This window comes from Maylandia zebra, linkage group LG5 (assembly GCF_041146795.1).
Source record: "Maylandia zebra isolate NMK-2024a linkage group LG5, Mzebra_GT3a, whole genome shotgun sequence".
NCBI lineage: Eukaryota > Metazoa > Chordata > Actinopteri > Cichliformes > Cichlidae > Maylandia > Maylandia zebra.
In genome coordinates, this window is record NC_135171.1 from 32,318,317 (window position 1) to 32,344,124 (window position 25,808).

A 25,808-nucleotide genomic window follows, 5' to 3' on the forward strand; every position below is an offset into this window, starting at 1 on the left:
TTAACTGGTGCAGTTTAGTTTGCTGCAGGTGCTGATTTGATATACCTATAAAGCTTTGTGGTGTCAGTAAAACTGGAAAACTTACTGGAAACACAATTTTGCTCCCTCTGAATGTGTAAAAAATGAGAGGATTGTCAAGAGTACATCAGGCAGTAGCCTACCTACTACAAGTACTGCTGCAGTGTCAAGCTCTTGTACCCCTAAAGGTAAACTAGCTTATTTTCTGAGCGTGTAGTTACATCAGATTGGGAAGCTCTTTTCTTTATGCTCGGGCTTTGTCCACAGTTGAATTTTGGAGAAAAGAAACAAGCACATGTGCTGACTGGAAAGCGAAAATAATCAAAAACTACGTAGCTTTGTTCATATTGGATAAGCGAGGAGGCTTACTGGGGCAACAAATCACAAGGAATATTTTTGACACGCTGAGAATTTCACATAAAAGTCAAGTTTCTGATCATTTTGTTTGATCTTCTTTCCCAACTTGGAAAACTGATAGAAAATGCTGATTGTGTCAGTATTACGTCAATGCTCTAGCGACCCCCCCTCCCCCCTCCCCCTTTTTATCCACGTTTTACCTGCCGGGACAAGCCCCATTTGGAGATAAAGCTAGCCCTGACGCTGACGCGCACTCGGGAGCGCGCACTCCGGAGTGGTTGACTCTCCTCATTATAAAGAAGCAAGAGACAGTCCGGATACTCGGCACATCCCGGAGAGCGGACTACAGAGCTGCTGCTGCGCTGCGCTTCGGTCCTGTCCTGCTGTCAACCTGCAGCCATATGAGCGAACTGCTGTTTGAGGCTTAAATAACACCAGAGGAAAACAAGGAGAAACAAACAGAAAGTAAGGAATCATCTCTGTTATAATCCTGGAAAAACGAATTACATCATTGCCAGAGCAAGTGCTTAGATTGCTTACTATTGCGGCTAATATCGTTTCTTTGGTTTCCAAACATTGTTTCAGGTGTTTCTGTGACGTTTGTAAATTCCTGCTATTTTATTCGCTCTGCCCTTTTTAAATAGATATTCATACTCAAACAGCAGACTGAGTCCAATTCCCAGTTCTGATGCCATCATGGACTTGCATCTTTATTTCTGAATCCTTTTATTGCAAATGTTTTAAAGAGGATTGCTTCTGTCCGTCTAGTCCTTAATATTGTCACACAGACCATTTTAATAACTTAATTAATGCCGAGGTTTTCCTTTCAGATTCACTGATTTAAAAAAAAAAAACGCGGTTTGACTGGCAGGCAGAGCGTCGTTCTTAACGGTTGTGTGCAACGAGTGAGTGTTTGCAAACATCGGATTAGATATGGCTTGATGGCGGAAAAACAGATTTGACTCGACAATTAATTTAACTTTTGTGTGTCCTGCTGTCATGCTTTTAAATCAGATCAGCATTACAAAGGAACTTAATGGATGAATGGTGTGGATAGTTATAAATGATCGGAGCGATTATCTCTTCCTGACAGCTCATTGTTGCTCACTGCACACCAAAGACGCTGTGTGTAATGGTGCGTGCGCGTGTGTGCTCGCGTGTTTGTTAGAGAGAGTGAGTGAGAGAGAAATGGGGGGAGGACTCTGTGTGTCACCTTGCAATTAAAAGTGAAAGGAGCAATTTTTGCAGACTCACTTGAAGGAGTTAATGCTAATTAATAGCAAGTCAATCAAGCAGGGGCGCATTAGACATGATCAGAGGGAGTGTGGAGGAACCCCACCGTGAGTGGACCTCGGGCCCAAATAAAACTGATTCGATCTTAAGTGAGTTGGAAATGAAAAGATAACTCAAGGACACATTTACAACATTTGATGTTCAAGTGGAAATTAATTTTGTGTCTTTTTCTAGATGCGTTTCAAAGACTTGGAAGATAGTGGTTTGTCGTTAATGTTGTGCCTGGCAGAAGCCGCACACACTGTGATAAACCGAACTAGCATCTAGTCTACTGGTATCAAAGACCGATTGAAATTACCTCAAAAGAATCACTGTTTGTTTTCATTTTGCTCTTTCACTCACTGCACAATCAAATCTCCTCATTTCTTTAATCTTTTATTGATTTTCAGCCAAAAAAGCTACATTGCTAAACTCCCATCCAGTCTCCTCCACCGTGGTGTGAATCTCGCCTTGATCGCCACTGCCAAGCATGGCTGCATCTGTTTGATCAAGATGCTTTCAACATTGGCAGGCAGTCAGCGCTGCTCGCTTCCACGGAGCGAGCGGGGAGAAGGGAAACTTTGCGTTCATATAATACGTTTGCATGCTTCACTTGATCATCTCTAAACAGGAGTGCCTCCCCCCCTCCCACCTCGCTGACCGGTCAAACTGTTCCCATGCAGAATGTCCAGAGACAGACCCAGGTGTCCACATTTCATGGGTTAGAAAGGGGCAAGTATTGTTATCAGCTGCTGAAGCCAGCCCTTTGTTGTTTGTTGTGTGTAAGAGGGGACTCAGCTGGTGCCCTTATCTGCCACAAAATACGAGATGCCACGACACTTTGTTCTAATTAAGACAGGATAAATCCTCCCTCTCTTTCCATCTCTCGCTCACACTCCCGCTTTGATTTCAGTCTCTCTCCTCTCCCTCCCTCTCTCTTCCTGCCTCACTCCTTTCTTTCCCGCTCTCCTCTCTCTTAGAATTACATCTTATTTTCTCCTTTTCACTCAGTCCCCCCACCTCCTTTGTCTCTCTCATTCTCTTTCCTCTCTGTGGGATGCCTCCTGCTGTGCTTCTGGTGCTGTTTGTGTCTCACAGCATTTTTGGAACATGCCTCTATGTGGGTGTCTGGAGGAGGTTTCCCCGCTGTGAGTGTGTATTTGTGTGCATACGATGATTGTAAAAGAGAGAAAGTGTGTGTATGTGTGCATTCAGACGGGCGATAAGGGCCCCATCCCAGGATGTTGCTGATGTTACTTTGCATCAGTGACAATGTTCTGGCCTCGTTCCACATCTGTTGTACCTGCGACCAAATTACCACCGAATCATTTTGTCTCTCCCTGCTCCCTGCTCCGGCTCACTTGGTGACAGATGGACCTTCCTTATGGCTCTTGTTTTCTTTTTTTATCACCCTATGTTGCTTCCAGGGGCCTCCGCCATCCAATAAACACCTAAAAGCTGCAAAATCCTCCCAGTCTATGTGTGAATCCCATTGATATTGTTTGTGGAGGATTGGGGGAGACAAAGCATTTTATATTGCTGAAGTCAGTGGTATTGGCCCTTGAGGAAATGAAGTTTTATGACGTTAACTGCAGTTGGCAGACATGTTTATTATGCACAGGCATTTACTGGAGCTGTAATTTAGGTGCTTGTTATTGAGATGATATTTATGATAATTTGGTAGCATAAACTAGAACTATTTTACAGACGATAAGGAGACAAGTGCAATACATCAAATATTCAGCATTATTAAAATGGAATGGAGCAAAACTGAGTTATATTTGTGACACAGCAGATTACGCATCTATATTTCTTTGTTTAAATGTGCATTTTTTTTCTTCTTCTCCTGGTTTTCTTTCTGGTTCAAGCATAAACTCGAGCTGCTGCTCAGTGAACCAAGCAGCTGAAAAGAGATAGGTGGCTTTCCTTTTTTCCTGTGCAGCCACACACTCCCGAAGCGACCCCTGGTCTCTTTTTGACAGCCTGTAATAAATTTGCAAATTGAGCATATGCTCACAAGCCTGATTATTAGCTGGTTGATAACTTTCTGCTCCAGTGGATAAGATCTACTGAGTAATTCTGACATTAATCAACAGGCGTGTATTCCTGAGTTAAACTTCAGATCGCTGTATGCGGCCTGGAAACAAAGAAAAAAAGTATCGAAGGTGGCCTCTGTCTGACAACAGTCTGTTCCTGGATCCTTTGTTTCCTTTATCCTTATGGCCCTGCTGGTTGCTATGAGGGATAAAACAAGAGGAGCAGATGGCTCCTGGAGGTTTGATGTCACAGCAGGTGAAGCTAAAAGATGCACACGTACAGCAGTTTAATACCAGGGTGGCCTCCTGTTCCGCCTCACTGCTTTTCCTCTCTCATTTTCCCAATATGAGCCGCAGATCTGGGTTCAATCTCTGTTAAGTCTATTCTTATATGAGTGTGTCCTGCTTAAGGGACTGACCAATTGATCAAAGCCCAGATAGACGCCCCTGATCTCATCAGAGCTTAATCATCCAGCCCTCTAATAGTGCCCCCTTTGCAATTTCTTGTGAGATTACCTATCATTTCATACTTACTCCGCTCTGATTCATGTGTCCCAGGTGGCACCACACTGTACGCCAGGCTTATAAAAACTGCTACAATATATATTGTGTTTTCTACACACTGTTAGAGATCACCTGCTTTTCTCCTACCTGCTTCCAAAAAATGTGGATTTTGTAAAACATTTTATTGGATTTTATATTACTATACACAGCTTCCCTCTGTACACTGATGAGCTCAGACACCAATAAATCTTTACACCTTTGAGAGTTGAGGTTCAAAGTATTATCCAAGATGCGTTCCTATTAAAAATCTGTTTTTGTGTACTTGGTTGTTATTACTTCTGGACTTTAAATTTCCCATGGCATGATGTGAATCCTCTCCACTTCACATTATAAATATAGTTACACATAAACAGCCAAATATGAGCACCAGATTGCTGGTGATAGATTTTTGTTGTTGTTGACATTAGGAGCAAATAATAAAAATTCAAATTGGTTTTTCAGTTCCTTAAGTTTTTTTTCTTCTTTCTAAGTCTGGAAAAAAAAAGACACAACTTCATGTTATTTGACAGTGTGTAAGACAGTCACTCACACACTTTGCATTTGTTAGTTATTAAAGCCCTTTCCTAAAATCAAACATTTCTGTCTATGAGAAGACCTAAATTTAGTTGTGGTAAAAACAACTTTTTAATATCTGCAATTATAATGGGTTCCAAATTCCTAATATACTGTTAAAAACACTGTTGACTTTTGTTAGGGAGTTTTTATTGTTTTATTTGCTTATGCTTCAAAAGTTATGTTATACATATTTCACCAGACAGTTTTCTGTATAAACAGGAAGCTGACCCTGTGACACTGACAAGAGACCAGCACAGAAATACATATCCGCAGAGGTTGACTTGCATTATATTATTCTTAGAAATTGACCTGCAACACACATACTCTGTGACACACACACACACACACACACACACACACACACACACACACACACACACACACACACACAGCTTGCATGCAGACAGACATCAGGACCTGCGTGACAGGAAATGTGATTATATTTGCATATTGACGATGTAATCTATAAAAATAAACGAATACTGCAGTTCGGTGTGATTTGCTCTGAGCTTCTCACCCGTGCAGCACGTTAACCTACACAAGTGTCTCATTGTTGTTTATTCACCTGACTGTTTGTTAACTGTAAATCTCTGACAACTTTCCACCAAAAATGCAGCAATGCACAAAGTCAGAGCCAAACCCTGCAGGGTTGCTGACATGAATGTAAAAATACAGGATTTAAAGCATTCAAAATAAAATAGAAAGCACAATGAGGTTATTTTGTGAGAAAAAGAAGATAAGACCAGTCAAAGTTGATGTTTAAAAAAAAAAAAAAGCAGAAAATGTGAAAGAAATAAGCAAAACTCTCCCAACATCGGCAGAAATCCTTGAACCCCCTCAGTGCTATTAAAAGTGTCATTAAATGGGTTTTCGGAGTCTTTTATTCTTTCAACCAATAGCTATCTCACAGAAGCCATGAAAGCTGCCGCCCAGCTATAATTTGCTTGTTTAAATGTTGCCATTCAAGTTGCAGATTACCTCAGTGTGGAATTAAAGTTGTCGGGCCACTCGTTTGGCCCGTCATCGCCTCAGTAGCAGAGGCCCTGCTGTGCCCTACCTTCAACACACAGGCTTGTATAATACAAGCTCTGGCAAGAGGCTGTGTTGTTCATGGAGGTTGTTTATCACACACAAGAGACTATGCTTAAAATGTGGAATGCCACCCGGAGTGCTCCATTATCATTCCCATCCTGTGTCTCCTCAAAGGGCCACCTGTTAGCAGCACTTGAAAGTATGAGAGAGGAAAACAGGGAGCTGCTATGCCGAGATACGTGGCCTTCCTCCTTCACCGCCTACTTTCTCTTTCACATAGCACATCTATGAAGACCTTACTTTGGAATGGGTGCCTTCTTTTTCTGTGGAGATGTAACAATGTTACTTTTTTATACTGGGAAAAAAATTTTTTTGAAGAGCACCATCACAGCAGCATCACCAATTCAGGTGATGCTGCTATTTCTAACTCCACATGCGTGTTAATCCTAAAATATGTAGGTGTATGAAAAAATTCCTGACACAATAAACCATCAATAGAATAGATCTATTTCTTTAAAGAAATACTTAAAAATCTCTGTAGAAATGATTTATTTATTCCTCTTTAAAGCCGCCTAACCAAAACTACAAGTTTATTCAAACAAGAAGCTGTGAATTAGGTACTAGAATGCATTAAAAAGATGATCGCGCATACATGATTTTTATTTCTTTAGTTTTTTAGGGCACTCTGATGGGCTGGTGCCCTGGTCCAGGTGAAGGGTGTACGCTGCATCTCACCCTATGGTAGCTGGGACAGGCTCCAGCCCTCCTCGCAACCTTGATAAGGATAAGCAAAGAGAATGGATAAATGTATGGACTTTATTTCTTTAGTTTATTTAGAGCCCTCTGATGGACTGGTGACCTGGTACAGAGTGTACCCTGCTTCTTTCCTCATCACAGATAGGCTTCAGTCCCTCCAGATAATGAATTGTACAACTAGGTAAGAAATGGATGGATGGATGCTTTATTTAGCAACATATGTTGTGTATGAATTTTTATAACTAAAAGTCATTTTCGGCCATAGTCACCGGACAAAACTCTTACATAGATATCAGGTGTGGTCTAAAGCTACATGACTAAACCTGGAGTGTAAAACATATACACAATAAAAGCCTCTAAAAGAAAAAGAAAGCAGAAAAATATCCAGATTACAACAAACCGAAAACAGATCATCAGCACAACATACCATTATTGCTATAGTCACTTGACTGTATAAGCAAACAGTGACAGAAATAATTGTGTAAGCAACTAAAGTAAGAGTTAGAGATAACAGTAACAGTCAGCTTTCTCAATCCACTAATTGCCCACACAACTGAGCAATTAGAGCATTAGTAGGTGTGATGAGGTCAAATGGGGAGTTTTGAAAAGGGTCTGAGTTGCCAAAGCTGTTTAGCTAACAGAGAGGCATGTATCACAGGAGTAACATAAGCTGGGGCATCGCTTAGGCGGCAAGAAGGCACATTTCCCCAGATGTCAAGCCATTACTGTGATAAATGTGTACAGAAGACTTTGGAGATGTAATCCCTTAATCAATCCCCTTGTTTCACTGCCCTGCACCACAGTTAACTTTAAATGTTTTGTTTGTTTCCCTTCTAAATCACCCCTTTGACCAGATAAGATCCGAGCCACTCGATACCCGCATCAATTCATGTGTCAAACAGACAGAGTGTAATCCCAGCTAAACACTATATATATGTGAGCGACACAGCTGATTACCCTCCCCTTCGACACTCTGCGGACCTGTTTGACGATAAAGGTCTCGTCTCAGTGGCCAGCCCCACACTCTTGTTTGTTTGCTGCACAACTGGTCGAACTCCCGGAGGCAAACGGACAACGTTTGCCTTTAAATCCCTCGGAGCAATGCCGGCACTCGTAGTGCAAACTCCTCCTGACATCACCAGAATCCTCTGCAGCCCGCTCACCCACACACCCTGGCACCTGTGTGCTGTTTTTAGAAACACCTAAATAACTGACTTTAAAACCAAGGGTGTGCTTTTTTTAGCTTGGTGTGTGCGCGTCGCTGTGATAAAAGAACTGAGAGCTTATCAACCCCCCCAACTCCACCTTGGAGACACACACAGCACATGTGCCCACCATCACTGATGGCTCAATACTTTCCCTCATTGATTTTCTGTATGCCCTGCACTGCCATTTGTCTTTTAACACAAAGGAGTTACCTGCCACAGCGCCATAATAGCACTGTGTATGTCTGTCACAATGGATTGTGCTAGCCTATTTAAGTGGAGGAGAAAACAAAACATCCCATGTATATGATTTGCCATTAAGTTTTGGATTTTTTTTAATTACAGGGCAAATTGTGTTATGATTAAAGAAATAAACAAACATTTTCTAACATAAGGTGCAGATCAGTGTAAGCATCTTTAAAGTTTAATGACGGCTAGAACACATCAAGTTTTATAGTGAATCATTTCTGTAGTATTGAGAGGTCAACATGTTTTAATAGATTAATTTCGTCATTATGACAGTTATTTATTTTATGAAATTACTTTATTTTTCCCATTATTTTTTTTCATAATCGAATTAATTGCTAGTAAAATAGAAACAATTTCTCACATCTAGCACAGGGCAGGATAGTTAGCAGGACGACTAGTTAGAGCATGCAGGAGGCAGGATACATGATGTCAGTACACCAGTGCTATTATCACACTAGCACAAACTGCAACAATCAAATACCACACAGGCCTTTTGAGCTGGGAGTGTAAAGGCTGCTTAGTGTCCAGTCTCACTGTGTTGGACATTTGTGTTCTTACCAATGACTGTAGAAATTGGTTCTAATATAAGCACATAGTACTCTGTTGGATTACAATTGAATCTGAGCTTCATTGCAGTGCATGCTGGGATATCAAGATGGGAAAAGAAAAACTATTTTTACTTTTTTATTAAGCACCATTTCATTCACATTTGGATGAAGTGCCATTGTAGATATACAGAACCTCATATTTTAGTTCAGTCACACCTCACACATATGTTGACCTTTGCAATAAAAGGTACGGTTGGAGAGCTCTTGAGACCGTGATGAAGCATGTGCACACTGCAGTATCTCATAATGAGTAAGGCATAGAGGTCCTTGAATGAAGGTTGGAAAATCATTTTTTTAAATGAACAAGCGTCTCACCATTGTCTCTTCAAATTCACCAGAATAAAGGTGTGTGCTCGAGAGGCTGGCTGTGAAGTAGTCGGAATTTGTGGGATGATGAATACAGCAGAGTACGCATCACAACACTCAAGGACCTGTGGTCTCCCAACTTTTGCTTCTGCACAAAAAGGCTGATAGTCGGGGCTGAATGAGGGATGCCCCCTTTGGAAGGAAATTGCACTAATTGTGTGTCTGATATTTTTTCAGAAGGATATGTCACTGAAGGAAATAATAATTGTTCAGGAACTGTCGTAGGAGAATGAAGAGGTCACAATTTATTGGAAAGGGAACTTGCAATATCAACTTTATAATGATGCTATGGAAAACCTGTGGATCATTAAAATAACTGGGAATAATCTTTAATGTGTGTACATTAACGTTTGTATATTTCTTTTGTAACTTTTTATTCTGGATAAATGCAGAATATGCAGATTATACAAATGATATAATAAAATAGAGTGCTGAAAGATAGGCAACTAGTATTTGATACTCAAAACGAATTATTTTTTAAGATGTACAAATCCTCAACATAGCTTCTGTGGAAAATCTGATCAAATCTGCAGACACCGCAGAATAAATTATGTGCAGCACTGAGAAATATTTTCTCCTCCCAGTAGGTGGTGTTGTGCTGGACAGACAATGGCTCTCTCCTGGAGTATGTTGCTGCTGTTTGCCACCCTGGCACTGTCATACAGCGCTGAGCATGGGGCTCCTCATGGCAAGAGGAGGCAGGCGCAGACCTCAGCAGGTGGCAGCAATGCCCTACAGTACCGCTCGCAAGTTCTACAGGGCCGCGGATATAGCAGGAACCGCAGAGGGCACGGTGGCCGGGGTGCCAAGGCTGGAGCTGGGCTGCTCTCTCACAGGCCCCTGCAACCCTTGGCCAGACCTGAGGATGATGGGACAGGCCTAGAAGGTCTCAGCCCAGTGAGACTGGAGATGGGTCCAGGCAGGGACAAAGACAGAGCTCGAATGAGTGTGAAGAGTCCATCCCAGGTCCAGGAGAACCACCTTGTAGGAACACGCAAGGAGAGAGGGCATGGGCATGGAAATGGACATGGGCACCATTCTGAGCACAGGAGACAAGGGAGCCGGCGTGAAAAGGGGCGTCACAGAAAAGGTTAGTGCATCACAAACCCAGACATACATTTGCGCTCAAAAGTTTGCATGGGCATAAATCATTAGTCATGGTAATTTGGGGTTTTTCATGATTTACTTGAGCTGTTTTTGACCTTTCTTTTTTCCATGTTTGAATGAATGTACAGCAAACATCTTTAATTATTAAAAAAAAAAACAAGGATTGGTGTACAAATTTTAGTCTATTTTGTATTTTCTTTGATCTGTACCAGGTCAAAAGTATGCAGACAGTCTGAAATATATCCATTTACTCACTCAAATCTTTTGGTGCTGAAGGTTCTGCAATGTCTTTTAATTTGACAAGGCCAAGATTTATTATCTTCTTGTTATTATAATTGACTACATCAGGTAGTTTCTATTTGCAAGGACAAAAAGGATTTGTTTAAAAGCACTCAGACCAATATGCAGAACAATGGGAAAATTCAAAGGAAGGAGAATTGTAGATTTACACAAGCATCAGAGGTCTATGGAGCCATTTCTAAACAACTGCAGATCATCAAATAAGCATCAAATAGTTGTACATAAGTACAAGTTATTCACATGTGACACCACTTTGCCTAGAAGGTCAGACAAGAGAAAAGTACCAGTGGCACTGTACAAAGTAGATGAAATAATGAAGTAGGACTACCTCCAAATTCCTCAACTTCACCTCAGATCATTGTCCTGCTGGGATATAGCAGCGTTCCAGCATGACAGTGATCCCAAATACAAAGCAAAACTCTATTGGATAGAGTATTGCCTACATTTAAAAGCCAGGTTCATGCCAGGAAACCAATTTAAATGAATTCTTAAATGTCTTCTGTCAAGACGAGAGATCAAATATCTACATGACAACTTTCTACACTCCATCTCGATCTTAAATGATCAGATGTCAGAATTTAAAACATGAATTAAGAGCAACATCCTTGCCTAAATCTATGGTCATTATATTGACACTGATATTGCCAAAAAGATTTCAGGAGTAGAGGAAAGCAAAGCAAAAACAGTTAAGCATCCCACTCTATTTATAAGCAAGTAGCCACGCCTCAGGGGCACAGCTAAAAAAAAAAGGTCTTTCTGCACATTGTCATTCTTCCCATGGTGCTCAATAGAACAATTGCTGTTACCTTAGAAACCACTGTTATATGTCATAACACTGTCAATTTGATCGAGTGGACAGTTTCAGCAGTTCTGACACAGACAAACCTGTTTGGCTTTGAACCTAAATTAATAACAGTTACATTTGAAAGGTTCTGTAAATATGACATAATGTGACAAAATACAGTACTTTCAGGTTTTAAAAGGAAATTTAAGAAGTTCAGGGACTGCATGACAGCTTGAAATACATTCTGATTTACCACTACTGACTCTGAATTTATATTATGAATGATTGTGGAGGTGAACTCGAGTTTTTGGTCTGGTGTTTGCAGAGTTCCAAACTGCAACAACAGGAACATTATCGTGGTGCACAGATTACACTGAGAAGCTTTTTATTGGACTCGTGCTGCAGAATAAACCATAGTTTATGGAAAATTTGAAGAATTAGTCATAGTAAACAGAAAAACAGCAACAATAGCAATAAAAATTAAAGGTTAAAAACATCTAAACCCCTTCAGTTTGAAATGCCATAGTGACAAAACTATCTCATCTTAACTGCAGTTCAATATTAGTTTATTAGTATATTTGTATTGTTATTATTATTTTATATATTAGTATTTTAGATTAAACTTTCTCTAATAATCTGCTGATATGATTTGCTGACACAAAAAAAATAAATGTATCTCTCTCTGTTCAGGGTTTTCTCCAGAGCTGAGCTCTGCATTGAAGGACAGAGATCTATTTGAGGATCCTCTCTCCTCCTCTGCTTCTGCCACCTCCCCCTCCCTCAGCATGACCCCACCCAATGAACCCCCTTCCCCCATCATTGGCGTCTTTGGCTCTGGCTCTTCTACGGTTACCACGGTGATGAATGAGCATCCCCCAACGCTGTCCCCGGCCTCAACCAAACCCCAGGTAACCAACGAAACTGGAGTGGTTATTAAAGGCTGGGTGTGTTGTGCCTCAGTGTGATTTCAATGTGTGGTGGAAATAGAGTGAAAATGGGCCCCATTACAGCCGTTATGCTGCCACAAGCCTCATAGCTCATCATAGAAATGGCACTCTCTACAGTGTGAACCCAAAGGTGCTGCTTGTGAAAAACGTCATCCAGCAGGCCAAACTGGCTGGTTGTTGGTCACAGTTTGTATGATAGATATGGCCTGTTCTGTATAACAAAACGGCACCTCTGGAACCCAAAATCATGGAGTTCAGAGTCCAGCAGCACATTTTTCTGTAACTACCTTCCTATTCTTTATTAAAGACCACCTCAGGACAAAATCTATGGGCGCAGAGAGTCTTTTTTTTTGTGTCTGGCTGTGCATGTGTCATGAAAAAATCTGCAGGGGTTATGAGGTATCACTCACCCCCCGTCACAGCCACCCGGAATGATGCTTAAACAACATTTATAATGGAAAATAATAATATATGGTTTCCTGAGACTCCTCGGGTCTGTTACAAATGAAATGTGGGGACAGAGAGTCTCTACATCAGGAAAGTTTTTGGATTTGCCAAAACTGCCGTTAAAACCCAACAGCCTGTAATATGTTTCAGGGAAATTTCCGGTTGATTTTCTGGATGAAAATACGACAGTTAGGAACTGTTGAACTGCAGTTTGTAGAAAATTGAAGACATTTTGTGTTTCTTTTTAAATGGTTCTTTAGCACTCACCGTCCCCCATTAACTTGCGTGTTGTGTGTGCATGCTTGACACCTTTTTCAAACCATTAGTAAATGCTATTTCTTTCAACCACGACCCTTCTGTAACCTTAACTGCGTGTTTACTGCTAAAGTCCTTTAAACCTTCATCTTTCCCAAACCTAACGAGCTCCTTTTGTACCACAGTCTAACCAAGCCTTACTATTCTGCTGTCACTAAAAATGGTTATTACATAGAGGTCTGCTTTTAGTGCCGCTTCTCTGCAGGCAAAATAATCCAAAAATATTCCGAGTCATTTCCATTAAATTTGGTGGCGCACAGGCAAAGTGAGACCCATCCAATTTTGAGTATCCCTTTCTTTAAAACTGCACGACGGACACTGACCTCAGCAGAGTTCTTTATTTTTACACAGTAATTTTTAACAGCACATCTTAACACCTGTAAGTTTAAAACAAACAATGGCTTTTAGTGAGGACCCTGGCGATGAATTATCATGTGTCTCAGATCTCCTAATCACTTCTGATGGGTTGGGCATGCTCATGTTTGATTCATGAAACCTTGCCTTAGGATTGCTCCTTTAAAAATGCCAGCACATTGCTTGGTCACAAATGGAGTCAAAGACAGAGGAAAACTTTTTGGATGAGATTATGGTGATAATAGCGGAGAATATAGTCAAGCATTCTCTAGTATTTAATGGACTAAGCACTGTGACTGCTAACCAAACGACTGTAGTGCTGAAGTGTGTGGTCACTGCATTGAATAAGGTAGAAGCAGACAGACAGAGCTGGAAAATTCATCCCAGCTTTGGCCTCAGATGTATCCTGGACCTTATAACCAACAAAAAATTTATTTTTACATCAAATCTAGAGCCTGATTAGAAATAATTTCCTCATGGTTTTCAACTTAAAGTCATTCTTATGAATGAGATCCCTGACGTTTTGCTGCCCTATAATAATCTCACGCTAACCCATTGATTCTCTGATTCTTATTTGCAAAAGGTCACTCGTCCTTTTTAGGTCATCAAATAAACAACTGGCAGTTGGCTCATTAAAACAAGTGACATTAAGAATGAGGATGTTGGTGCAAGCTACCGGGACACAGATGGGATGAAGTAGCAAAATGTGATAAAACTTTTGAGTGGCAAAAACACAAACAAAATATTTCCAGGAATGGTCAGGCTATTTTCCAGGAGACTGAATAGTCTGTTGTTTTGATCTCTCATCTCAAATGTAATTTGCTCTGGAGCGGTTAAGCTTTAAGAAACGAATCACCCTTGTAACACTAAAAACCCAGGATGAAACTTTTAGTGTCTTTGCTTTGCTTCTAAATCCGCTTCAAATTAAAGGAGGGAAAAAACAAAAGTGGGTAAAATAAAGACATTTACAATACACAGAAGACACAAAGAGACACAAAGAGATTATAAAGGAACAGACAACTATGTTTAAAAACGACAGGTGAAATCAATTAAGACAGGATAGGCAATCAAAAGAGGTAGAAAAACAACAAAGACAGGGAGTAAAAAACACATGACACAGATAAAGATCTTTCAAAATAAAATAGGATGTCAGTGAGGAGACAATGCACACACAAGGCAAGAATGGGGAAGCAAAGCAAACAAGGAAAAGGACAACGCTCAGGAAATGCAAAGGAAAAAGAAACTATGACTCTTCTGAGACCCCAGAGAGTACAGGAGCATACTGTACTCTGACAGCAGTCAAATATTATTGGGCCAAAGCAGAAAAAGCTGTTAGCCTCTTCTGAACCCAGATCCAGTTGTACAAAGATGCTGAGAGGCTTCTTAATTAATGTTCGATTTTATGCTGATGGTTTAATGAGCAGTAGAGGACAAGCAGGTAGCCCCCTGCAATTAAACTGATTGTTATTTTCACAGGCACATTTCCTGAGGGTAAAAGGACACAATTTGGATCTGTTTCCAAGAGGAGCTTTTTTTTTTTTAATTGATCATGTATTCCCCGTGAGATATCACAAAGTCCTACTGTGTTACATTTCTATTTTGTTTCACCTCTCTGAGGAAAGTGGCAGTAACCGTGTTCTTATGGCTTTTATTCAAGTTAGGGATGTCTTAGCAATTCATCAAGAAATTTTTCTTTATGACTAGACCATCAAACGCCGATCTCCACAACAATATTTTATTAAAGTACGACACCTAAATTTATGGCACTTTTATATAAATTTGGATCAGTCACAAGGTATTCAGCTACTGACATGAATTTTGAATATCCTATTAGGAGCCTCAGAGTGCTATGTTTATGTGCCATGTACATAAACAGTACCACATGTGCTTTACTAGATTTTTTTTTAGCCATTCTTTGAGCCGTATAAATAGGCAGAACAGGAAAAAACTATTAAAGATTCACAAATAAAGAAAAGGCAAGAGCAGCTAGAGGGGCAAAAATGTATCCATCCTAAAACAGCTGTTTTCTCCCACCTAATATAACAACACAATGGCTTTTTGATGATAGGTTTTTAGAAAAAGTCCTTAAAAAGACCTGTTATAATTATTATTTTTGTCAAGTAGCCTAAGGAGCTTGGAAAGAAAAGCATCTGGACTTCTTTGAGTTGCTTGAAGACGTTTCACCTCTCATCCGAGAAGCTTCTTCAGTTCTTTTTTTTTTTGTTTTGTTTTGTTTTGCCTGTCCTGTTTGGATCTTTAGCCATCAGAATTGTTGTCTGAAGGCCAAGAAAGATGCCAAGTGGATTTACTTTACCAAGTGGATCATCATGGCCTTGCCATATTGGTCCATTTGATTGACCTTTATTATAATTATGTATTTATTTTATTTTTGTTTTTTAAAGACGGGACAGACATGACTGGGGGATAGGACAGGGAGAAAGAATGAAAGAAAGAGAGGGAGAGAAAGAAAAATAGAGGGGAGAAGAGATGGTGAGAAAGGGGAGAAGAGAAAAAAAGAAAAACAAACAAAACACCTGGATCACCACGATCACCAAAGAGCAACATAATAAAAACAACACCATCACAATAAACTAGCTAATAATAGATAACAGTAGATACTTTTTTAATTTCACCTTTTGAGAATGAAAAAAGAAAACAAGCAGAAGAAAACGAGAGCAATAGAATAAACAACATCACGATGATCTATGGGAATATAACTGTAAATACTAAATGTTAAACATTATTGTGCAGCACGTAAGATCGACAGCGCACAGTGTGCTTTGAGGTAGGAGCCAAAAAGGGTGTAGTTTGTGTGTGTGAGCACCCGTGTGTACACCTGTGAGCATGAACGTGCTTGTTTTAAAAGGTTCCTTCATGTAATGATCTGCTAGAGGGTGTGGGGAGCCACAGCCCCGTCCTCCAGGGCATGAAGCAGGTATGGAGGAGATCAAAACTCCAGACATCCAGAGGCCCTCAGAACACAAGAGACCAAGGAAGACCAACAGAGGGGCAGCCGCGCCACTGTCCCAGAAAGAGCTGAGGAGAGTCCCAGATGAGGGGTCACTCAGCAGCCGCGGAGCAGAAGCCAGGGGGGGTTGCAGTGACATGCCCGTGAGCTCCGCCGGCAGCCAGCCGTGCCTGAGTGACCGAGCCCCAGGCCGAGAGGCCGGGGGCACCCCACCTCCGAAGTGGCCCGAGCAAGCCCCAGGCTCCAGGCCCCGATAAGCAGCCACCAAGGAGTGAGCCGGTGTGTACCTGGACGCCCATCCTCGGACACAAAGAACCACCAACGCACCGATGTCTGAGGGCGTCTGCCACTGGCAGGGGAAGTGGTGGGGGGAGATAGGCCTCCATACCTTGGAGGACCTGGGATGTCCCCAGAGAGGTGGAAGCTGCTTCTTCAGTTCTAAGGGTCAAATGGTGGAGAGTCCCAGATTTAAACCCAGTGGGAGTTTCCCCCCAAAGAGGGACCAAGGACCCCCTCTGTTCAAAGATGGTCGCTCACAGTGGACGTAAGTGAGCGACCATCTTTGAACAGAGGTGGTGGTTTACGACACCAACTGTCTGCCATCTATAATCCAGTTTTGAGAACCCTTCCCAGACGCCTTAACGCCCACTCACATCCTGGGCCATCTGACCTCAGGAAATCACATGATAGGGTGGGGCCAGGTTTCACAATGAGCTCACCCGAAACCCTGGCTGATTGTGACCCACACCTGCTTTCACACCTTGGCTCATGTGATTAGGTACTGTAGATGATCATCAGGAGGTCCTTTGTCCCTTTTTGGGGGGAAACTCCCACTGGGTTTAAATCTGGGACTCTCCACCATTTGACCCTTAGAACTGAAGAAGCTTCTCGGATGAGAGGTGAAACGTCTTCAAGCAACTCAAAGAAGTCCAGACGCTTTTCTTTCCAAGCTCCTTAGACTACGATGACCTGGATGACTGAGAACCTTCACAAACATTTTGTCAAGTACATTTTCCTTCAAATACAGCAGATATCCTTAAAAGGATCTTCTGTATTAAGGATATCTTCTCTGTGTTCTCTGGCTTTGAGCATATATGTCCCGCTTACCAACTGTTCAAATCTTCTGTTTGAGAGGATCAGCCAATTAGAAGAAAGTTGGCCTAAAATAGCTTGTTTCAAACAGAGATAGAACAGATGCAAGGGCCTGTCTCCATCTAAAATAGAGCGAAGATAAATAAGGATCATTTTAAACTCATAATTGTGCATAGGTACTCGAGGAGATTCTAAGAATTTGGTTCAGCAAACCTTGATTTATTTTCTTTGACACATAGGAAAAAACAGTTTTAAGTGGTTCGGGTCTTTTGGGTGGGCTTTTTTCTCACTTAGCCTAGAAACCAACATCATCAACCATCATACCTTTAGTGCATCGCATGTTGCACTCTACCATCCTGACATAAACGCATAAGGCAAAGATTTTCTTGCATGCTAATCACTTCCATTTGCTTTTATAGATAAGACAACAACAAAACATAATGAAGTAAGAAATTACATTCTGTACGTTTCCATAACTGCAATGCAATTTCTTTAAAAAATAAAAATAAAAATACAGCTGGATTTCATTTAAACCTGTCACCTCACCATCCACTCTGTGCTGTATTTGATCTGCAGGCAGTGGCTGTCCCCACTGACTAGAAAGAAAAGGCGTTTGTTCAATGAACTGCAAGTCTGTAAACTGTTTATGTATTAACCACACAAGTACTGCATGATGTATATTTGTATGCTGGTGTGTGGCCAGCCATGTTCTCTGTTACCAATCGATTGGTTTTTAAAGCTCTGCTGCTATCCCTGTTGTCTCCGTGGGGGTATTTTATAAATCAATGAAACATCACTGCTGCTGGTCACAACACAAGTCCAATGAGTTTCATTAAGAACACACCGAATACATTTACTAGCAAAACACAGTGAGCAAACCAAAACACACTCATTTATTGCTGCTGTGGTTTAATTGAAACAACTAAGCATTCATCACAGATGACAGAAATGTATTTACTGTCTATGCTTGATAATATATGGGTAAAAGGTAAGGTGTAGTTTCAAGGTACACTTTCATTTTCAGAGGTCTGGACGAGGAAAAGGACAAGGAGAGGTGATGCCAACGTTGGACATGGCTCTCTTTGACTGGACAGATTATGAGGACATGAAACCAGCAGACAACTGGTCATCTTCCAAGAAGAAAGGTTAGTAAAGTTATTTTAAAGTTATTAAAAACAAAGACAGATGGATGAGTTCCTACCTAGAACCCAGGACACCAAAGACCTCATTCTGTGAAAACTCTTAGAGAAATTATGGATGAGGACCTTAGTTTCACTGACCATATTAAGACTAACTAAAACAGCTTCTGTATTCGACAAATATAGCTCAAGTGAGATGTGTCAAAGCAAGATGTTGAGACGCTTATCAATAGCTTTATCTGTTGTAGATTTGGGTACTGCTATGCTGTCTTTATCATCCTTCCTAAAAAAGACTATTAGACAGCTACAGTTAGGTCAGAATGCTGCTCCTGCAACTTTAACAATAACTAAGAAAAGCAGTCAAATCAAACCAGTTATTAGCTCTCATTATTTTAAAAAGAAGTTAAAAACAGCATTAATCAACACTGCTGGACTTTTTAAAACTATTTAACTCCACTTATTTTTATTATGTTAATTTTGTCATAAACAATAAACAATAATTTTAAAATGTTTTTTTTTAATTTTATCTTGTAAAACACTTTGAATAACTGTGTTTGATAGGCCCTTTATGAATAAACTTCCCGTGACTTGCTTGTGGCTCCACAGAAACATCAGGATATCTATGTTTTTAATTTATCCACAAGAGACCTTGAATACTGCTGCAAAAGCACACAAAACATAGAGGAAATAGGAAAAAACAGAATTCCAAAAGCACAAGGGAAGTGTTTCTGGGGAGACAACCTGACAGACCAGTTGCAGGAACCAAAATATGCTAATAATTGTGCTGGAAGACACTTAAAAGAAGTGGAGGATCTATCGGTTTTGTGAGGAAAGAAAAGAGGAGAGGTAAGTGTGTTAGCATAACTATTTGCCTAAAAATCTGTCATCAGTATTATATGAATCATGATAAAACACGCCTACCATGTTTTGGGTTCCTGCAGCTGGTCCTTTGGGTTATTGTCTCCCCAGAAACACTTCCCTTGTGTTTTTTCCTATTTCTGTTTTGCTTTTTCCTATTTTCATTGTGTTTTGTGTGCTTTTGCAGCGTTTTTCTTATTGATGGTGTTTTCTTAAGTTGCAGTCTGTTTGGCCTCCCGGGGCCACCGTATGAAGCTCAAGTAAATGAAATATAAACTCACACATAATTATTTTGTAAGAAGTAACAAAGCACTTACTGCTGGGGGGCAGCTGGAGGCCTTAAATCTGCCATCAGTGTTTACGGGTGTCATGTTAAATATGTGAAGTAGAATTTCTTTTTTTATACATGAGGATAGCAGCAAGATTGAAGGGGAATGTTTAAAAGACAGGTTTGAAAATGCTGACACTGACAAAAAGGAGGCTGAGCTGGAGGTAGCAGGGTTGAAGATATTGAGACTTTCATTGGGAGTGACCAGAATGGACAGGATTCAATATGCGTGTCAGAGGTTGTGTGTGGAGGCGTGGAAGAGATGACCCAAACGCTGGACTCATGGTGCAGAAATGAAGAGGATTTATTGGAGGGTGAATGAACAAAGCAGGAACGATGGAGTGACTGGCTGGCTGAAAGACTGGAAGGATGGCTGGCTGACTAACTGAACATACAGACGGAGACGACGACATCACATCAATGACACGACAGAGAACTGGTGAAACCGAGGAACTTAAATACACAGGTTGAATGATGACAATGATTGGAAACAGGTGAGTACAGAGCTGAACATAATCTGACTAATGACATGGAAGACAAGCTGACACGGGGAAAAACAGGAAGTGAGAATATTAATGTGGCGAACTAAACTGAACATGAACAAACTGAAATCACTGGGTCAACGACCCAGGAACCCTGACAGTACCCCCCCCCCGCAAAGGCCGGCACCCGACGGCCAAAAGAACGAAAAACCAGGACAGGGCGGGCGGAGGGGGCCCAGGACGGAGGGACGGAGTCCACACAGAGACAGTTCAGGGGGCCGACCGCGCGGAAGGCGACGGCGGCCACTCAGGCGATGACGGTGCAGATCAGGGGGCCGGCCGCGCGAAAGGCGACGGCGGCTCTCCAGTGTCAGGTGTACTGGCCGAGGCCCGGTGGGCACAGGACCAGTCGAGACGGGACCAGTCAAGGCCGGGCCAGTAGGCGCGGAGGCCTCTGGCCGAGGAGCGGCCGGGCCAGCGGGTGCAGAAACCCCTGGCTGAGAAGCAGGAAGGCTCACAGCTGGCTCTGGGTGCTGTGGCTGCAGGTCCGGGAACTGAACGGGATGGTGGACAGGCGACTGGGAAACAGGAGGCGACTGGAGGACGGGAGCAGACTGAGCTACAGGAGACTGGAGGACGGGAGCAGACTGAGCTACAGGAGACTGGAGGACGGGAGCAGACTGAGCTACAGGAGACTGGAGGACGGGAGCAGACTGAGCTACAGGAGACTGGAGGACGGGAGCAGACTGAGCTACAGGAGACTGGAGGACGGGAGCAGACTGAGCTACAGGAGACTGGAGGACGGGAGCAGACTGAGCTACAGGAGACTGGAGGACGGGAGCAGACTGAGCTACAGGAGACTGGAGGACGGGAGCAGACTGAGCTACAGGAGACTGGAGGACGGGAGCGAAAGCTGAACAGCAGGTGAGGGAACTGACGGGAGCGAAAGCTGAACAGCAGGTGAGGGAACTGACTGGAGCGAAAGCTGAACAGCAGGTGAGGGAACTGACTGGAGCGAAAGCTGAACAGCAGGTGAGGGAACTGACTGGAGCGAAAGCTGAACAGCAGGTGAGGGAACTGACTGGAGCGAAAGCTGAACAGCAGGTGAGGGAACTGACTGGAGCGAAAGCTGAACAGCAGGTGAGGGAACTGACTGGAGTGAAAGCTGAACAGCAGGTGAGGGAACTGACTGGAGTGAAAGCTGAACAGCAGGTGAGGGAACTGACTGGAGTGAAAGCTGAACAGCAGGTGAGGGAACTGACTGGAGTGAAAGCTGAACAGCAGGTGAGGGAACTGACTGGAGTGAAAGCTGAACAGCAGGTGAGGGAACTGACTGGAGTGAAAGCTGAACAGCAGGTGAGGGAACTGACTGGAGTGAAAGCTGAACAGCAGGTGAGGGAACTGACTGGAGTGAAAGCTGAACAGCAGGTGAGGGAACTGACTGGAGTGAAAGCTGAACAGCAGGTGAGGGAACTGACTGGAGTGAAAGCTGAACAGCAGGTGAGGGAACTGACTGGAGTGAAAGCTGAACAGCAGGTGAGGGAACTGACTGGAGTGAAAGCTGAACAGCAGGTGAGGGAACTGACTGGAGTGAAAGCTGAACAGCAGGTGAGGGAACTGACTGGAGTGAAAGCTGAACAGCAGGTGAGGGAACTGACTGGAGTGAAAGCTGAACAGCAGGTGAGGGAACTGGCGGGAGTGAAAGCTGAACAGCAGGTGAGGGAACTGGCGGGAGTGGAGATGCTAAAGGAGGAACAGAGGTAGGCGAGGCTGACGACGGAGCTGAGGTTGGTGGCTGAGCTGATGACTGGGTTACCGAAGGGGACAAAACTGCAGCCTGGGCTAATAAAGCTGGGGCCTGAGCAGGGGACAGTTCAGCTAATCTAACTAGGGATAGTGCGAGGGCGTGAAAGGCTGGGTCAGGAGGTGGATGAAGTGGTGAGGTAGCCGGTGGACCGGTTAGCTCTTCCAGGCCTCCAGGGAGGTCAAGCTGGGTTCGGGTTGCCCTCAACCTGGGCGCTGGGACGGGCACGGAAGGTGGCTGGACACCAGTCACCCCCACCTGAGAAACAGAAGCAGGTGTGGAGGTAGACCGGGTCGCAGCTGCCCTCCTCCTGGGAGCTGGCACTGGTGTGGGCGTAGACTGGGCCCCCGTGCTGGTGGGAAATGGCTGAACACTGGGTGTGGAAATAGTGACGGTGTGTGTGTTACTGGCAGGTTTATTGGCGATTGTTCTGGTTTTCCTGCCACCACTATTTACAGTCTTTGGAGAAGAGCAGAAAAACTCTTCCCAGTCCACGTCCTCGTCTAGGAGGGAGACTCCCCATGAATCAGAAGTGAGTCTATGGTGCGTTTCAAGTGAGTAGTCAGATGGTGAGTGCGAAAAACAGTCACTGGAGCTCACCATCGGGAGTGGCTGAAAGTAGTCCGTTTTATGGCGACGTGTGCGCCGCTTTCTCCGGGAAGAGGCAGCAGGCGGGGTACACAGCCGAGCCTCTGGCACGGGAGCCTCCATTGAGCCGAGGTGGTAGGCGGAGCCGCTGTGCCATGGCGAAGTTGAAGGTCCGGTGAGTAAAACGGCTGGCGGGCGAGCGAGGAGCGGGGCAGCGGGAGAGCGAGCGGCCGAAGCTTGGCCTGCGACGCCCACTCTCCGCGGCGAATGCTCCGATGCAGGTGAGGCAGCAGGTGGAGGACCGCGGCGTCTCCGAGGTCCGCCCAGAGCCAGACGAGTCCCCTCAAAGACGTGCTCCCTCTCTGAGAAGAGCCGCTGTTTCCACCTGAGCTTCTCCGCCCAAATGGAGAGCGCTGCGTCCTGCCGCTCGTAAAGGTCCGAGTCTGCTGGGTCAAAAGCGTGTCTTCTTGGCACGGGTCGTGTCATTCTGTCAGAGGTTGTGTGTGGAGGCGTGGAAGAGATGACCCAAACGCTGGACTCACGGTGCAGAAATGAAGAGGATTTATTGGAGGGTGAATGAACAAAGCAGGAACGATGGAGTGACTGGCTGGCTGAAAGACTGGAAGGATGGCTGGCTGGCTGACTAACTGAACATACAGACGGAGACGACGACATAACATCAATGACACGACAGAGAACTGGTGAAACCGAGGAACTTAAATACACAGGTTGAATGATGACAATGATTGGAAACAGGTGAGTACAGAGCTGAACATAATCTGACTAATGACATGGAAGACAAGCTGACACGGGGAAAAACAGGAAGTGAGAATATTAATGTGGCGAACTAAACTGAACATGAACAAACTGAAATCACTGGGTCAACGACCCAGGAACCCTGACAATGCGTACATCAGAGTAACAGCTCAGGTTGAGCGCTTTGGAAACAGAGTTGGAAGACAACAGAAAAGATTTTTGGATGTAGTGAAGGAGGACACGCAGAGGGGTTGGTGTGACCTAAAAGGAGGCTAGGGATGGGGGTCACATGGAGACAGATGATGATGGTGACCCCTAAAGGAAGCAGCCGAAAGAAGATCACACACCAAGTAGAATTTTGTTACTGCGTGAAAAACCCAACAGTTTGCTTGGATGACGCTGCACACTGATCAGTGGTTTGATGCTCAAACAGCTGTTTTCATTTCTTGTTCTGCAGACAAAAGGCGGAGTAAGAACCTCAGCAGTGGAAATATGACTGTGGATGCTGATGCAATTGAACCATGTGACCACCACCTGGACTGTCTTCCAGGTCAGTATAAACAAGAGTCATATTTATTTTTCAGGACCTTACTAGTTTCTTATCGCTCTTGGCAGTTATCTTAAAATCCATTTATTGACTGTTTATAAAGTGATAAAACACCACACAGACCATGTATTCACCAGCATTGAAAACGGTGTTTTACACTGTTAGGACTGTGGTGTTGGTGTTGTATATTAAATGTCTATGCACACATATAAAACATGCTTGATTGATAAAAGACGTGTTTTTCTTGAACAAGGTTCCTGTTGTGACCTGAGGCAACATGAGTGTAAACCTCACAACAGAGGTCTCAACAACAAATGCTACGACGACTGCATGTGTGAGGAAGGTGAGAGATTATTACTTTAGTTTTTTACTCACTACTAGCATCATTAGGCGCTTTAGCATCAGCATCAGCTCATCTCTTCATGTGCAGTTGTGCATTTGGGTCACTTCCCCCAAGTCTTACTGTTTACAATTAAGATTTTAAAAGTCTTTGACTTGTAATGGGTCCCCAGAGGGACTAAAAGATTAGAGGCTGACTAACATAGCAGTAAACAGTAAATCTCAAAGTGTCAGTAAATTGAGATTTTTTGTGTTTCATGACATTGTTTTGAGCTTAAAGTTGTTCATTTCATAGATTATGTGATGATGATGCAGAATTCTAACAAATATTAAATGTAAGTAATTTAATTTATACCTTCTCAGCTACATTAGCGTTGCTGATTCAGCTCTTTATTCTATCCTAAAATAGAGCATTTCTACTAATGTTAAAGTACTGCCTCTGGTAATTTAAAACTCATATTTTATCCAATTCAATCACCTTTTCAGATAATGGGTCACTTGTTATCTTTCAGGGTTTCGTTGTTATGCTAAATTTCACCGGAAGCGACGCGTGACCAGGAGAAGGGGTCGCTGCGTGGTGCCGGAGTCAGTCAGCAGTGACCAAGGGGGTTTCATTACCATATAAAGAGGAGGTGATGAAGGCCAAGGTGGAGGAAGAACATAAATAATGACCCCCCCTGACCAAGAAGCCACATGACCCTGCTAAACTGACCAAGTACTTAGAGGTGATGACTTGCTGGTTTTTCAAATCAAACCCACAATATATAAATCACCCTGATGCCAACACCTAGTCAGCTAAAGCGAAGTAACAGGTGGCCAAAGTGGAAATAACATTTCAATGTTGCATTGTGGGATACGTTATGCAGCCTAATCCAGCAAATCACCAACTTTAAGCACGCTTGTTTTAATTTAGTGTTGTTCATTCCCTGCAGGAAGACGGCCTCTCCAAATTCTTGTCATTAAGAAAACCTGCAGGGTTTTTTTTGTCTTTTTATTTGCCTGGTTGAAAAGATTCACTCATTGGGTGACACATCAGTGACTAAAGTTTGTAGCTATCACACAGATTAGGTTTGAATATTTACTGCCTTCATGGTTCCTGTTGATGTGGTTTCATTTTTAGGCAAGAACAGATTTTGTAACTTTTCATCACGCTGACCTGTTCAAAATAATTTTTAGTATTGCTTTAAGATCTTTGGAGTCCCAGAACAGTGGCGTTTTCCGCTTCAAGACTTTTAGACCAAGTTAAATAAAAATGGAAACAAAAATAATGTTAAAAAATTTTTTTTTATCTTTGACTATTTGCCGTGACTATGTGAAGAAGCGTGTCAGATTTCGTTCCCTGTCCTCTTCTCTGAGCTGGTATTCCAAACAACTGCTAAAAGTTATTTTTAAAAATATTATCTAAACTGGTCTGCTGTCCTGTACTGTATATATGATTGTGTTTGAATTACCAACACCTTTTTTAATTGACACCACTGTTAAAAATGTGCTTAATGATAGTAAGATAAACAAAATGCTTGTCTGACCTTCCACTTTACATGTCTGTTTTATTTATTCAGTACTCAAACACGTGTTTATATATTCAGTTCTTCTGCCTGTTTTTATTTTTACAATTAAAACACTTACTAGGATGCA

The 25,808-nt window shown here is 42.7% G+C and overlaps 1 protein-coding gene across 1 annotated transcript; it reads left to right on the forward strand.

The window, feature by feature from the left end:
- Nucleotides 1-634: 634 nt before the first annotated feature.
- On the forward strand, nucleotides 635-25,808 carry draxina (dorsal inhibitory axon guidance protein a). The gene is made up of 7 exons (XM_004547434.3): nucleotides 635-840; nucleotides 9,603-10,108; nucleotides 11,900-12,117; nucleotides 18,357-18,477; nucleotides 23,745-23,837; nucleotides 24,088-24,177; nucleotides 24,686-25,808. The coding sequence occupies exons 2-7, from the start codon at nucleotides 9,628-9,630 to the stop codon at nucleotides 24,796-24,798; spliced, it is 1,116 nt and encodes a 371-aa protein (XP_004547491.3). The 5' UTR covers nucleotides 635-840; nucleotides 9,603-9,627; the 3' UTR covers nucleotides 24,799-25,808.